Consider the following 17322-nt stretch of genomic DNA (forward strand, 5'->3'; position numbering starts at 1 on the left):
GAAAGCGAAATGAAGAAGACAAACTGACAACCAATGACAGAAAAAGACCTCAACAGAAATGAGGCAGAGAAGGTTGGACATAATTTCTAATATAGATGGCCTAGATACCCTAACTTCGGGGAAAAACAGAGAATAGCAGGCAGAGCGGATCAAAAGATAGGATCCACCGAGAGGCTCTTTATAGGAAATATAATTAGCCTGAAGAAGGTTATATGGACCAAAATCAAACAAGAGAAAATGGAACTCGATATAATAGGGAACCAGAGAGTAATAGGGGTAACTAAACCAGTGTATATGGATAGGTTGAACAGACAGGCTTTAAGAAATGAAGAAATATATCTAGAAATCCAGCCTAGAGTGAGAAAGTTCAGAAACACTTAAGTAAATAGCAGATTGCCCCCCCCCCCAGTACAAATCATGAGTGTTGGGGAGACCTAAAAATACACAGTTTATTCTAAGGGAGTAAAAGGGAGGAATAGTCCAAAAAAAAAAAAAAAAAACAGCAGAAGGTATAGCTAATAATGTATCAGGAATTAAAACCCCTATTACTCGCACCACTCTGCTTGACTGGAACTCGTTCTGTCCTAGTTTGTATACAAGCATTGGATCTGAGGGGCACGGACAGCTGTCCATAGCATAGGGAACATCTTTAATTCCCTATTAACTCAATCAGGATCCATGTATGACTTATACTGTTATATCATGACTGATCTTAGTTAAATCTGACTTGTTTGATTGCTGCTTATTATTGACAGATTTTATTCAAAACCTGTAGGGTTAATATCAACAAGTTGAGGAGAACAGACAACTATACTGAAAATGACAATGATTTACTACGATATCCATTCTGACTTGATTACTACCTGTTTTTGTAGCTCTATACTATGTATAAAGTTGTATTTCTGTTAATTCTGTTATGCACTGATATGCTCAATTATACTTTATCTGATGATATAGCCAATGCTGTTGATGGTAACAAGAAATAGCACAGTGACCAGGATAGAACTCCTTATACAGCAGATTTATATATCATTTTAGTTTTATATGTCTATAGGAAAAAGTTTAGTTCTGCCTTGCTTTGTTATGTTTTTCCCTCTAACATAGAAAGGATAGAAATACATGTTAAGACTCAAGCTTATGTAAAACCTATAAACAGTTTATGAGCACTGATCTGATGACATATGATGAAATGAACAAAAACTTTGAAAGAAAGAGAGTGGCACTGCAGTACCCAATCTTGATTCCGGAGTGTTACGATGTAAAATCCAGCAATAATATTAATCTTTGTTCAGAAGGATTTTAATCTAATATGCTCTGTTAGGTCTCAACATAAATGAAGATATGGATAAACACGTACATGTCTAAGTGTACAGGATTGATAGCCATAATATTTGGTTTTTCTTGGATAGTTGAACAGAACTGTTTGCAGTCTCCCTGGTTGAAATCCTATTTATGTGTTCCACTTGTGTACCTTGAACAACTATTTATAGGGGGACAATATGTATACATCAGCTAGTGATTTATTACTATTTCTTTTCTTTGAAAGTATGTACTATTTCTGCCTGTTTTCTACCCTGTTTTGTCTTTCTTTAAAAAAAATAAATTACTGAGAAGCCAAACTAATTCTATTTTATATATAATGTGAGTTTTCCATCCAAAAAACACACATTTGTCAAACACAGCAAAACATTTATAAAAATTGATCAATTATTATGTCATAAAGACATTCTCAGCAAATTTTAAGAAATATATCATTAGTAAAATGCTAGTGTACATTTAAAAAATATAACGAGTGGTACATGTCTGTAATCCCAGAACTTGGGAATCTGACACAGAAGGATCTCCACAAGTTCAAGGCCAACTTAGGCTACATAGTGAATTCAAGATTACCCTGAATTACATAGTTAGAGCTTGTCTCAAATAGTAATAGTAATAGTAATAGTAATAGTAATAGTAATAGTAATAATAGTAATAGTAATAGTAGTAGTAATAATAATAATACACAAGGAAGATATGGTTATAATATTTTTAAAGCTCATTCAATCATGAAGTCCTGTCTCCTTTTGTTTTGTCACAGAATAGCTATCCACATACCCAGCCTCTTCTTTTTAAAGAATTCACAGTCAGATTTATAAGCATTCAGTCTTTCTCCTCATGAGGTTTTCTGACCTGTTGACATTTGCTTGCTAGGCCTTAGAAGCTTGCAAAGATGCTGGCTTGGTGAAATCTCTGGGAGTCTCTAATTTTAACCGCAGACAGCTGGAGCTCATCCTGAACAAACCAGGACTCAAATACAAGCCAGTCTGCAACCAGGTACAGTTGAACAGCTCCCCCAGGTGGGGAGCAGGACCCAATATAATATGTAAATAACAAAAAGAGCCTGGACTATCCATCAGGAAGACTTTTGGTTGCTCAGCATAAATACCATAAGACCCTGGGCCAATCTTCTAACTTCTCTCAATTTATGTCCTTAAGGAAAAATATTTTTGAACTTCAAATCCAGGTAAGTTTTTGTGAAGAAGAAAAACAATGAAGGTGGGATAAGATCGTCTAGATACTGATACAGCATAGAATACTTAAAATAATATGTAAAACCTGAGAGTTGAAGGCAGAAAAATCCCTTTAATCAAGGAGCTCATGATCAGTCTGGGCAAAATCCAAGACTCTGTTTCAAAAAAGTAATATAAAAGCACTTCAAGTAGGGCATAGGCTGAGGTAAGAATATTTATGGCAGCTTCAAGGCCAAGCCTGAGCAATTTAACAAGACCTTGTAAAAAATTAATTAATGAAAATTAAAAGGCCTAGGTTGTATCTCAGTTGTCTCTGGGTTCAATTCCCAGTACTATGATCAAGTGATCAATTAAATTAAATTAAATTAAATTAAATTAAATTAAATTAAATTAAACAAAAGTGGAAGTTCAAGAACCAACATACAAATAAATTGAAGATGGCAAATATTTAGAAACAGACCAAAGTATAAAAAAAACTTACCATAAAGTAACACAAGCTAATGGCAAAGGGATAAATTTTCTTTAATAGTGTGATAAAATGGTTATGTAAAAACACAGAACTTTGCCTCACATTACCCCAAAGTTGTCCGAAGTTAAAGTTAAAGAAAAAAACCAGAAATCGTGCAAATACAATGAAAGAATTTTAATTTTTTCAGAACTGTGGATAGGAAAGGAAGCCATGAAAAATATATAAAGAAAATCTGATAAATCTGATAGTGTAAAAATACTAAACACTGGAAGCATTAGAAACAAACAAAAACAGATAACCATATATAATTAAATATCATAAAAGGGGTTCATATCATTATTAATTAAAGGATTAAAATCAATGGAGAAGGTTGAGAAAAAAATCACTAAATCTCAACAGTAAAATGAACAAAAGAAGTGGTCAGAAATTCTCAGAAGGCTAATTGCAAACTGGTAAGCATGAAAAATGTTTAACTCACTAGTAATTATAAAAGTTTAAGTTTAAAAGTGATTTGGTGTTGTGCATTTTGCTTTATGTTTTATTACATTGTTCCACGTAAACAAGTGATGAAATAACAGTGAGGACAAATTGGTTTAGGCTTCCTGGAAACCAATTTGACATATACCAAGAACCTTTAAGAACAGCACACAAGGTTTTATTTCTGGGCATCTATATCTGTCAGCTTTTTCTTACTTGAGTCACAATACTTGAAATGCACAATTTGAAGGACGGGCTTTAATTTGGCTCAGATTCAGGACATTCAGTCAGTGATAGGCAGGCTCCAAAGCATGGTATCATGGTGAAAGAGTATGGCAGAGCAGAGTTGCTCAGTTCATAGTAGCCTGACACAGAGCAGGGAAACAGTGCTAGAGGCAAAAAGGCAAACGACAAGAGATAGACTTCAAGGCTATGACTATAATCCAGCAAGAAGTACATTCCACTAATCCCACAGATCAATCCCAAAGCTGATCAAATTCATACTCCACCCTAACAGCCACATTGCACTCTTGTCAACAAACACATCTCTTTAATCCATGCTTAATCTCCAAATAAAGACAGTAAATTCATAATTTTGCCTAACATTTGCAACTATACTATTTACAACTGAAAACACAACAATCTTTCTCCAGCATTTTTGTAAAGTCCAAATCAAAGTCTCTTTTTCTGAGACTCAAGGCAACCTCTTATCTGTGAACTTCTATAAAGTCAAAAACAAGTTGCAGAATGTCAGAATACAAATGGCACAGGGTAAACAATCCCATTCAAAAAAAGAAGAACAAGAGGATAGAAAAGAATTGGACCAAAGTAAAACAGGAAACCAGCAGGGCAAGCATTAAAGTCTTGTGGCTCCATATCTGGAACCCAGAGTACTCTGTGGTAAAGTGTGAGTTCCATAGGCCTCACCTTATGGCATTGGTGGTTGCAGCCCATACAGCCTCCTTCTCAGGATGGCTCCACTCATGGCCTGAGCTTTCCATAGCAGATATTCCACAATCTTGGCATCTCTGATTTTCTGGGTTCTCTTCAACACTTTTGGCTTCATTCCCACAGCTTTGCAAACTGCCTTTTGTAGGCTACTCGCTTGATCTTCCAGGCTCCTGTGAAGTCTGAGTGGAAGCCTCCCTGACCTTCTAACTCTTGTATTTTACATGCCAGTGAAACCAACATTCTGTGGATGATGCCATGGTTTTTCACTAGCTTGAATAGTATCTGGGTCTCCCTTATACCACAATGAAACAAATGAAGAGGAATCAATTCCCAGAAAACTTTGCTCAATGAAATATTCCAGGAGCTTTATTCTCGAATGAAAAGTTTACACTTTTGCACCTTTAAGCCTGTGATGGATGGGGTCTTGGTGATTTCCAGGATGCTTTCAAGACATTTTTTTTGTCCCTAAACAAAGCACTTGGTTTCTTTCCAGTGGTGCTAATTTCTTCCATATGATTCCTTTAGGGCCAAAATTTAAAGTTTAAAAATTTTTCTTCTTTGCTTTTTGCTCCTGATTCTTACCATAAATCTGGCAAAAGGCAGAGAGTAATATTCATACCATAGCCTGAATGTTGTGCTGCTTTAAAATTTCCTCTGCCAGATTAATAAATTCACTAACCTTAATCTTAATCTCTCACAAAGTCTCAGAACCTCTTTCTGCCAGGGCGTAACACACATGGCCTCTTGTTCAGTTACCAGTGGAGTTCTCATTCTTATCTGAAGCCTCTTGAGCCTGCCTTTAATGTCTGCATTCCTGCTAACATTCTGATCTTTTGAGCTCTGATCAGAATTGCCCAACAAGTTCTGTCTTCAACATTCTAAGCGTTCTCTAGGCCACATCTCCAAAGTTTTCCAAATTCCTACTGCAAACCAACTCCAAATTCATATAAACTACAAGATGATGTATATTCACAGCCATGACACTGTTATCCTAGTAAAAACCGTATCAGGGACATAAATAGACATTTATGTATATTTATCATGTCATCATTTAAAATAAAAAATGAAAATCATGCAATATGAAAAATTAGAGAGATGATTAAGACATTGTGAAATCTTTTTTTTTTTTTAATTGGTACTGAGGATCCAACTCACGACTGCCTGCTTGCAAAGCAGGTGCTTATGCCGCTGAGCTAAATCCCCAGCCCTGACATCGTGAAATCTTAGCAAAGGTGTTTTAGAAGCATTTTTGAGGAAAAAAGAAATATGACATTAATGGAAAATGCTGATAAATATGCAATATAAAGGTGATTGTGTTATTAAAATGGATTTTACTGAACTTTAAAAAAATCTATGTAAAATTGCATTCAATTATAAGCTGTAATTTTTTTCTGCTCTCCAATGCAACATAGGTTGAGTGCCATCCATATTTTACCCAGCCCAAACTCTTGAAATTTTGCCAACAACATGACATGGTCATTGTTGCATTCAGCCCTTTGGGGACTTCTAGGAATCCCACTTGGTAAGTAATGCTAAATGTATCTTCAGAATATATTTCCTTTGATGTAGGCTATAATAAGAATTAGCTGATTGGAAAGGTTCTATGTAACTCATTAGTCTGAAGAAGTAAGATTTTCATATAATTATCTATATAAATTAATTAGAGCTAATAATATATTGCTAAGGTTTTAAGTGCTTATTACATAAAGTACTTGAAGTTATCTATCAGTGACTCATATGTAGAAATGCTCAATAAATTTGAGTTTAATTATTATTTGATAAACTTTCTATGCTCATGTTCAAAATATACTGTAGTATATTTTAGTATATGTAGTATATATATTAGTATATGTAGTATATATATTAGTATATGTAGTATATATATTAGTATATGTAGTATATATATTAGTATATGTAGTATATGTAGTATATATTACTACTTAATCTGTATTCAGTGATAACATTTCTGTTATGTAGTCCAAAAACTTAAGCAGAAAATTTTCTATTCTGATTTCCAGAGTTGTTACACTGTTTCTTCTCCAGTTTTCCTATCTTTCACTATTTGTCTACTCCTGGCCCAGCTTTTGGAAAACAATATTTTTTACTGTAAAAGAGCTATAAATATTTGCTTCTCCTATCTTTTCCATTCTAAGAGAAACCCTTCACTCAATGAGTTGTTTACACTAAAAAAAAAAAAAATGGCCACAGATAACACCAACTGTCCTGATAGGTGACTAGATAAAGAGGGAGACAGAAGAGACTAATAAAATTAATCCTTGGTTATCAACACTCCAACCAAATATGATGCATGTTTTTATTTTTTAAAGGGTGAATGTATCTTCTCCACCTTTGCTAGATGACACATTTTTAAACTTAGTAGCAAAAAAGTACAATAAGACAGCAGCTCAGGTGGCTCTACGTTTCAATATTCAACGAGGGGTGATCGTAATTCCTAAAAGCTTTAATCCTCAAAGAATCACAGAAAACTTTCAGGTAAGACAATTGCTTTGGAAACTTCGAAATATGGCTCTATTTGTTGCTCTACTTTCAAAGAATGTTCTTGGAAATTTCACTCACTGATACCAAATAATTTCTCCATAACTTCAAGTAACACCCTGCATTACCCAACAACCCATGAGTTGTAATCTGTAATCATAAAAACGAAGCCCAGGGGCTGAGGGTTTAGGTCAGTGGCATGTGCACCTGCCTGGCAAGTGCAAGGTCATGAGCTCCATCCTTGTGTACCCCCACCAAAAAAAAACAAAGTCCAATACACATCTCCTTTCTTCTCCACCCATTTCCATTTCTCTTCCCGTTTATAGCAAACACCAGAAAAAAGAAGTCTCTTCTCATTTCTACTTCCCAACTCTCTTCTACATTCATTTAAACTAGGCTTTTACCTTGACCATCTGACTAAAAAAGCTCTTCTCAAAGTCATTAGGGGTTGCTTATCCATTGGACCTTTCAACTAGCTTTAACATAGTAAATGTTCTCTTCTTAAAATAGTAACTGTGATGGGAAAGCATAAGAGATACAGCTTTGAAGGAGAATATCAAGAGTTCACTTTTGTAACATAAAATCCACATTCACTTTAGGTAATTTGTGCTATGAAACAAAAACCCCAACTGAAAATGCATGCACATACAATCATTGCATAGGCATAAAGGAAAATCATTGCTTAAATATAATGTAGATAAGGAATATTTGAAAGTATATCTTAAAATTGAAACAAAGATTTGTGGAAACATGAGTATTTCATTCTCAACAAATTCACTGAATACAGACAGACTTGTAGAAAAAACATTAATCAGTGTTGTTTTCTTACACACTTGACAAAATTATGTGATAACACCATGTGTTATCTTCTATTTCACAAAGATTTTTGCAGAAAATAATGAAAGAAATAATTCTGAAAAAAATGAAGAGTTTCTTTTGAAAGGGCTCCTCAATTCTTGAATTTTTTCCAGTTATATATATATATTTTTTTGATGCATAAGTAGATTTTTAACCATGTTAGATCTTTTTTTTTAAAAGTTGTGTCTGTATTAGAAGAAATCTCCCAAGTCACTCCCATTAACCTCATCAAATCCTGCATCTTTTCAAGATTTCCTTCACTCTGCATTTGGCTAAAGCAAGCATGGAAGTAGATGACCAAGCTATCAGTTAAGAAAAAAGAAAGTTTGAATAAAGATTCACTTTTAAATGATTATTTCATTCATGACTGCTTTTATGTTATATACCTTTTTGATCTCTTATACTCTCATACACATCAATACATGGATGATAATTAATCAAGAAAAATTCTCTGGAAAGAATATTCAGATATGATACATAGAAAAACAATTAAATAATCAGGTTACATGACTCATGTTATCTCTAGGGAAAAGACAACAGTGATTAAGTGAATTGTCTGCATGTATATTTGAATAGAAAAGCCAATATGATAATTAAGCTATTATGTAAATAAAGTTACAGAATAATAAATATATGCCCCAAGAGCATATTTCCTCTGAATATGTTTAATATCTGTAAGGCATATCTGGAGGAACTTTCTTCATTTATTCCATTATTTATCTATTATTGTTCTATTGTTTTGCTTCTTTATAAAAAGTATACATAATAGTACCTCTGTTCATTTGTTTATGAGTTTGGGAAAAATGGTCGCATTTGTGTTTGTGTTGTGAAGATGGTTGAGGTTGTGTTTGTCACCTAATGTGAAACTGGTGAATGAACACAATATTTTTTCAAAAGCTTGTGAACAAAATCATTCATGAACTGAGGTATTACTGTATTTATGAATACTTGTACAGTTAAAATTTGTAAGTCATTAAATGTATTAAAGTGAAGTTATGGCATAGAAAGATAATAATGTAAGAAGAGAATTACAAACAGATAAACTAAATATAACTGAAAATATATTAAAATGCTAATAAAGGCCATAGAGTAAAATGCTAATATAAACGAAGTATAAAAACTAAGAAAAATGGTTACCATAAGAAAGTAAAAGAGACATTAAAATGATGAGAGAAAGAACCTCAGAGATAACATAAAGCAAATTAAAGTTAAAAATAAACAAATTTAGAAAGTGAGAAATATTTTTTAAAAAACTCTGAGATAGTAGATAGGACAGAATTAAAACTTCAGCATCCTATGTGAGAATAATAACTCTTTACCTTTGGAATCTCAGATCTCCTAAACACATGTTGTTTCAGAGAATTAGAAATTTCTTGTAAGATATTCCTGACAGGGTCGTCTCAAAGACAAAGGGAAAAATGCAATGTTGAACTCCAAATAAGTGGGGTTATGTCCATTTCTCCTTAGACATCTAGAGAGGGTCACCCACTTCAAAGGACTGCCAGAGCTCACTCCCCTGTGGTCACTGTATTGCTCATTTTCTACCTTCAAAAATGTTCTGTATTTTATTTCCATTATATTTCAGATCTTTGACTTTTCGCTTACTGAAGAAGAAATGACCAACATTGAAGCCTTGAATAAAAATACTCGCTTTGTGGAACTGCTTATGTAAGTTCTGGAGGACTACTGATTGGGTGCTGCCTTGTATTAGATTGTCAAATGTCAGCTGGCAAGGATGCAACATAGGAACCAGATCTATGTTCATGGAAAGTGCCAGAATAAAGGGTGGGCAGCACTTTCAGAATATTTAACATGTCTGATATAATACAACTACTAGAGGAATCTTCTATACCACACTTCCACTTGACAAAGTCAAATATTTATGACATTCCCTGACTTAGATTAAGACACAAAAAAATTAAGACTAAAAACCCTGAAGGGAATTAACTCACAATATTTATATATGAAAACGACAACAGTACAAATACTGAAATAACATGTTTTTTTCTTCCTAAAGTTTAAAGTGGTGCAGAAATGAGAGCAAATTTATGAAAAATATTTCTGGAAGAGAAGAGACATGATAATTTAGACAGCACCAATTGGGAAAGAAGAACCAAGCATTACAAATACTTCCTTAGTTATAAGATGTAATGTTTCTAATTCTCCTTACTAACTGACTTCTCAGAGCAGAATTTGTTACTTCTTCAAGATGTGGACAACTTCAGCTCACCAACTGAAGTACCTGTTCATTCTCTGAATATTTCAGGTCTTTTGAAAATAAAATATTAAAGTAAGTCAGTGGTATAATGTTTGCCTAGTGTGTACAAAGCCCTGGATTTGATCTCCAGTACCACAAAATTAAAAATAATATAGATTATACACACACTCACAAATATGTATTTATATATCCACACATATATTTTTCTTCTTAGACTCCATTAATCTCTCCAATTCATTAAATTGCCTTACAATTTTTTATTTGCAATCTTCTTTTCAAGAGAGCATTTAGTAAAAGCTTATTAAAGTTATCCATAGAGTTTAGACACTTATCTTTGGCTGAAATACATACATTCCAGGCTCTTATAGGCTCTTTGACCATTGTTATGTGAAAGATAAAGTTATCATTGTCATCATCACCACAAGTAACCTTACTTTGAACACAAACATAGGGAAGCAAGGCTCACATCCTGTGTTTTTGTTTTAGGTGAAATATTGGTGTGCAACAATCAGCCTTTCCATACCCTATCACACACTCACACCTAAGAGTGCTCTCCAGAGCTGCAGGAGCATATGGAAAGGAAGGATAGTGAGGGGAAAACAAAACTCAAATGAGCAAGAGGTGCATGTGGCCAGTGAAGTGATCAAGATGTCAGCATCATAGCAACCGTGCCCCTTATTGAGTGAACTGTTTCCTTTTGTTTTGGCAGGTGGAGTGACCATCCTGATTATCCATTTTTTGATGAATACTGACTTTAGAGAATTCAACTGATTTTTTTTCTCTACATCAAGAACCCTGTAGTGAGTAGTTCCACAGAAAAGGAAACAAAAGAGTTTTACTATCTTTAGAGGAATTTGTGATGAAATTATGTCACATTTAACTTCTGTGTAGTGTAAGTGCCCTCCACTTAGCTACTTTAAAGAATGAAATATTTTAATATATTGATATAACTCCTCAGAAATTATCTGTTAATTTTGTTATATCTATACTTTTGGGTATAGACATAAACACAGTAAGGTTTACAAAATACTTCAAAAACAGTGTGTAAAGACAATTAACTCATAAATATAGATACTGTCATTGAGGTTCTGTGTTGTTCAGCACTTGAAAAGACAACAAAAGGCATAGAGAGTTGGCATGCATGAAGGTACAGGTAGAGATCTAAATGGTTTATATCAATGGATGTAATCCTGGCATAGGTAAAATGAGATTTGCTAAACCATAAGTAGTGAAAAAGGGCAAAGTGTAGAAAGGTCTCATAAGGGAGCTAATTAAACACACAATGATAAAAAATTTAATGAATATCATTCCTGAGAACACTATTGTTTAGCTGAGGCTTTGGGCCATGTTAAGTAATTATGCTAAGGATGTCATTTATAGTTAGGGAAACTTCGACTACATGGTGATAGTCTAACCATTATGGTGCCAAAAACTGACTCACTAAAGTCAGCCTTACACGTATTCTATGCCTCCGTAACAACGCTCATAAAAACCTGGACCTCAGTCATTATAGGGATAATTAAACACTGCGTATATAAAACTTTTTTGGAAGAAAATAACCACACATTTGTACCTGGTCTTCTCCTTGATTCTACCTTATGCTCCTTCTAGTGTGGCTAATTTTAATCTATTTCCTTTTACTGTCATAAATAATTATGAATATAACAGTGTTCTTAATTTTGTCAGTCCTTTTAATAAATCATTGAACTGCAAGGTGGTCTTGAGGACTTCTGATCACAAATGCTTAAAATAAAATTGAACAAAATGCAAAGGTTTCCCTGGGAACTAGTTAGTCTTTGAAGAAGCCTGCAAGACCTGCAGACCCCAAACTTTTTGGCAGCAGGAACAGGATTTTTGGAAGACTAATTTTTCATAAACAGGATAATGTTTTGGGGATAATTCCAACACATTACAGTTATTGCACGACTCATAGGGCTGGGGATTTAGCTCAGCAGCATAAGCACCTGCCTGGCAAGCATGAGGTTGTGAGTTCAATCCCTACTACAAAATAAAAATTGCACATTTCATTTCTATTATTCATTACACTGTGATATATAATGAGATAACTATATATCTTAGCAAAAGAAGAATCAGTGGGAGCACTGAGCTTGTTTTCCTGCAATTAGATGATCCCATCTTGGGGGACGGGAGACATGACACTTGAGGTATGTTGCTTATGCCCGGTCTACTAAATTGTTTTAGTTAATGTTACTATAGAAAATGCTGCCTCTCAAAGATAGGATGTTGGAAATTCTCAGTGATTTTGTTGCAATCTCAGGATATTCTACCTAGACAGTAACAGAACAACAACAACAAGAAAACATGAAACACATAAAAATTCTATAAACTAAGACACTTCTAGATAAATTGGCTATGCTGAATTATAATATTATTCTGAAAATCTTCAAAGTCTTATCTGGTACTTGATCTCCATGTGGTGAAGCACTTTGAAAGTTTTTATGATTTACTGGATAGCCAGTAACCACGTATTACACAAAGTAAGTTTGGGGAATGTGAATTACATGAAACAGTAAGCCCATAACTTAAATAGAGCTCCTGGTATTTTCTCTTCTATACAGCTTTCTTTTTGCTGATGGTCTTGAAGTCTTCTGCTGTCTCACCACTGGGTCTTTCACTCTTTTTCTTTTCTTTTTTTTTTTTTTTTTGTACCAGGAATCCAACTTACAACCTCATGCTTGCTAGGCAGGTGCTTATGCCGCTGAACAAACTCCCCAGCCTCTTTTACTCTTTTTAAAGAAGCTAACAGTAGTGTGTGTGTGTGTGTGTGTGTGTGTGTGTGTGTGTGTGCTTGATTACTTATTAGGATTTACCAAAACTATGACTGAGACAAATGCACAATATAGGAAACAGATGTGGACAGGAGCAGCAAGTAAAATAGGGCAGGCCATGGACAACCAAAGTAAGTGATGCAATCTGACGTGAAGCCTGCTGCCAGGAGCTTAGGAAAGTTATGTAAACCATGAACGCCCAACATAGGAAAGAAAAGGAGTCCATCAATCTGATTCAAACTAACATTCAGGTGAATAAAAATTCCATTGAAAGTATACACAGGATGAGCAAAGGTTAGGAACAGAATGTCAGTTATGAATGACAAGATTGTGGTTAGCAAGCATGACAAGAAAGATTTCTTAAAAATAACAAGGGCCCATGACAAATCAATTCAGCAGCTGCTAGATGATGCAAAGAAGAATAACATAAGATGGATGCCAGAAATATAGCTCAGTGGCACAGAACCTGCATGGTGAGCATGTGATCTTGAGTTCAATTTCTGGTAATATTTTTTTTTAAAAAAAAGGAATAACAGAATAGTGATTGGAGTCAACGAAACAGGCAGATGCCATAAGTGATATAAAAAACATGTTTGCAGACAGCCTGGAAAGAAAATTTCCCTGACAGGGAAACGTATCTGACATGCAGATAAGTGGGGCATATAAAATTCCAATTAGCCATGATTAAAAACAAAACATCTACAATAAGGCACGCAGTGAAAGGATTTTGGCCCAGTTGGGACACTGTAGCTGGTAAAGCTGGGAGGCAGAACCAGGGGGCTCTATCTTGAGCTCCATCTTCCCTGCACCTAGGAATTTACCTGTGGCCAAAATGGATACCAATGGGCTACCTGCGCATCACTAACGCCCCTCAGGCACCACCCCAAACCTAAGCTACATGTATGACCCCACTTCACATGTCGGTCGGAGAGATTGCCAGACCCTGAAGAGAATGCCGACCTCAGTGGGTCGGGGTCTCTCCCTGCATTCTTAAAATAAAGCTCATTTATATTTCATACTTTTTATCTTTTCAGCTGCACCACAATTCTATCACGCAGTAGTCAAGATTCTAGAAATTTAACACAAGAACAGAATACTAAAAGCTATTAGAGAAAAGGAAACAAATCATCTCTAAAGGAAAGCCCATCAGAGTCAAAGCAGACTTCTCAACACAGACTTAAGACAATGAGATCTGCCTGGAAATGAAGCACTTCAAGCCCTGAAAAGAAGAAAAAAAAAAAAAACACATCAAACTCAGGTTGATGTACCCTGTAAAACTATCTTTTAAATCTGATGAAGAAATAAGACATTCTCATGAGAAAAAACACCTGAGGAAATTAGTGCACACCAAACCAGAACTCCAAAATGTTCTGAAGGACATTCTAGAAATAGATGACGATGATTACAGCTTCATGAACCCCCAAGAAAAGACATGGAAAAAATATTCTGAATTTCCCAAAACTAAAATGACACAACTAATAGATACAGTGCATGCATGGTGATTGAATAGTGACATCAAATCTAGTTGGAGAAAATCACAAGAATTTGAATATTAATCCATTAATTTGAATATTAATGATATTTGGAACTTATTTCTCATTTTCTTGGATGACAGTACACTTTCATTAGCAGTATTGGAAAAGGACAGTTCTATGTACAAAATAATTTTAAAATTTATATCAACATTCAAGAAAATGAGTAAAACTATAATATAGAAATATGATTCAAAAATAATCACAGCATTATGTACTACATAAAATTTTTATCAGGAAGTCTGTCCTTCAGAACCTAAAAACAATTATCTTAATATTTCTAATAAATATTACCCTTAAAATATCTTTCAAGTATTTTGCCTGGTCTATTACACTGTTTCACGGAGGCAGTAAAATATAGTCTCTGTGACTTTACCTTAATTAGAAGCAGAAGACAAAATATTGAAAAGAATATGAAGATTTTTTAATGTAAGCAGAAAAAATTTACAAAAATTGCAAATATTGATACTTGGGAATATTACTCTTGTCCCACTAATGTATTTCATAGCAAAGTAGGATACATGTACGTGTCACATTTAATAACCATCAGCATCATTTCTAACAAGAATTTACAAAGTTAAAAAAACTCACAAAGAGTAAGATACTTAGATATACTTTAGCACATGTATATTGTTTTGTAATGAACAGAGATAAATTTAAACTTTACTGAAACTCCTGGAGGAATTTTCCATTCGAGATGACTAGGTGAGTATACTAAGAGCTAACTTCACATTATGATCTCAGTTTTTTAAGGAAAGAAAACCCATACATGTATTTATGTGTATATGAGCATGTGCATGTGCCTGTGTGTGAAGACACTGTTCGTGTTAGTAAGGAAAAAAAAAAAAGCAAAGAATGGGCCAGGGATACACTCAGTGGAACAACACCTGCCTGGCAAATGCAAGTTTGAGTTCAATTTCAGGTACCAAAAAAATGGAAAAGGAAAGAAAGACATGTTATCTTAAAAAATTAAACTTTTATTACACAAAATTTTAGGAAATGGCTGGGCGGGCAGCTAGGGTCTATACCTGGGTCTGCGTCCTTTATCTCTCACACTTTTCTGCTCCACACTATGAACAGTTGTGCTCTGCCATACCACCCTGCCTTGGAGCCAGCTGACTATGGACTGAAGCATCTACTACTACCTGTGAACTAACTAAACAGTTCCTCGTCAAAGGTGGTGTTAGATATTGTGTCTCAGAGATAAAGAAACTAAAATAATTAAGCATGGAAGAAGAAAAGGTAAACATAAAGCCAAAGCAATAGAAATTTCTGAAAAGAAAACATGGACAGAAAAATAATTGTAACTATTCAGCCATAAAGAGGGATAAAGTTGAGACTTTATCAGTAAATAGATACAACTCAAGACCATCCTGGTAAATGAAATAAGTCAGATCCACAAGTCTAAATATCATACTGCCCTAGTAGTGTGAGAAACTGAGCAAAATAAGAATCAAAATGTATAATAGGTATTGTGGATTGGGACGAAACTGTTCAAAAGGAAATAGAAACTGATATGGGGACGGGATAATGGAAGGAAGAAAGAAAGAAAAAAGGAAGGAAGGGAAAAGGAAAAAAGATGGTTAAGATATACTTAGTTTGTCTTAGTTCATTGAAAAGAAAGGTTTGTACCAATATTGTTTGGAAAATATTTCATGCCTATATCTGTACTCTAAGTAACTACTATGAAGATAACAATATGCATTGTATTATTGTTATTATCTTATTAGATTGCTTTGAAACTTTTATTTATATTTCTATTTTCTCTTTAAAATAATACAATGAAATAAAATACTTGCAAAACAATAAAAAAGAAAAGAATTGTAAAAATGAAAAGAACACACTTGACCTGTAGGACAATATCAAGAAGTCTAATACGGGCAGCTGAGTATTTTCATGAAAGGGAGATAGGGAAGGCACAGAGGAGATACACAAAGACTGAGTCTGAAGACCTCTTGAAATAAGTGCTCAAAAAATAAAATGAACTAGGTGTGTGTGATAATGATTGTATAACTTACCCAACAGTTCAACAAAATAAACCAATGAAACACTAAAAAATGTTTAACCACAAAGCAGGGATAAAAGTGCAGAGGAACCAATAACAGAGAACTAATAGAAAACAAATACTGAAACAGGGACAAATCCTAGAGCAATCATTTAAATATTAATGGGATAATAATATGTAGTGAATATTAAGTAATAAAAACAGGAAAAAATTACCCCCACCCTACACACACGAACACACACACACACATACACAACACACACACACACACACACACACACACACACACACACACACACACACAGTGCAATGGCAACCACCTGGAATCACAGCAATTGACAAAGACTGAGATAATAGAATCACAAATTTGAGTCCTGCCCAAACAACTTAGTGAGACTATGTCTCAAAATAAAGCATAAAAATGTCTGGAGTTGTAACTCAGTTGGCTTCAAACACCAGTACTGAAAAAAAAAAGTCATAAGATCGTTAGGTTAAAAAAAATTACGTTAGGTAGAGAAAGGTGAGCCAAATGGTCAAGTCTGGTGTCATGTGGAGGCTGATCTCTGTCCACGATGGTGCTGAGTTGCTGCATCCTGTGCAGAAGAGAACACTGGTTCCTCCCATTGTTGAAGACTAAATGAGCGCACTCCCTTCAACATTAAACCTTGTAATCATGCTAATCCATCCATAAGGGAAACCTCATGACATCACCACCTCCAAGGCCTCATCTTCTGACTGTATTACATTTAGGATAAAATTCCAACAAGGAGTTTTGAGAGAACACCACCATTTCAAACCATAGCACCAAATTGATGCTGCTTATAAGACACTTAAAATATAAGAACATCAAAGTTAGAAAACAGGGGGTAGAAATAAGGTATATCCCACAAATACTTGGTGTAACCATATACATATCAAAGTAGACCAGACTGAAGATTATTCGGTGAAAAAGAATGATATTTTAAAACTCTACTCCCACTAATAACATTATTTTAAAGTCCATAACTCAATGGTTGA

General features: G+C 34.5%; 1 protein-coding gene across 2 annotated transcripts in view; it reads left to right on the plus strand.

Moving 5' to 3' along the window:
* Window positions 1-14604, plus strand: part of Akr1d1 (aldo-keto reductase family 1 member D1) — a 39835-nt gene extending 25231 nt beyond the window's left edge. Inside the window, exons 5-10 of one of the 2 annotated variants that reach the window (XM_063250556.1) lie at window positions 2191-2313; window positions 5820-5929; window positions 6735-6900; window positions 9347-9429; window positions 10689-10779; window positions 13803-14604. In XM_063250556.1, coding sequence (XP_063106626.1) covers window positions 2191-2313; window positions 5820-5929; window positions 6735-6900; window positions 9347-9429; window positions 10689-10731 — 525 coding nt within the window. In that variant the 3' untranslated portion in view covers window positions 10732-10779; window positions 13803-14604. Of the gene's footprint in view, window positions 1-2190; window positions 2314-5819; window positions 5930-6734; window positions 6901-9346; window positions 9430-10688; window positions 11693-13802 lie in introns of those variants that run through there. The other variant, XM_003475515.3, reaches the window with a different exon arrangement.
* Window positions 14605-17322: the final 2718 nt, after the last annotated feature.

This window comes from Cavia porcellus, unplaced genomic scaffold, assembly GCF_034190915.1.
Source record: "Cavia porcellus strain 051 isolate PalLab524CR breed Dunkin Hartley unplaced genomic scaffold, mCavPor4.1 scaffold_6, whole genome shotgun sequence".
NCBI lineage: Eukaryota > Metazoa > Chordata > Mammalia > Rodentia > Caviidae > Cavia > Cavia porcellus.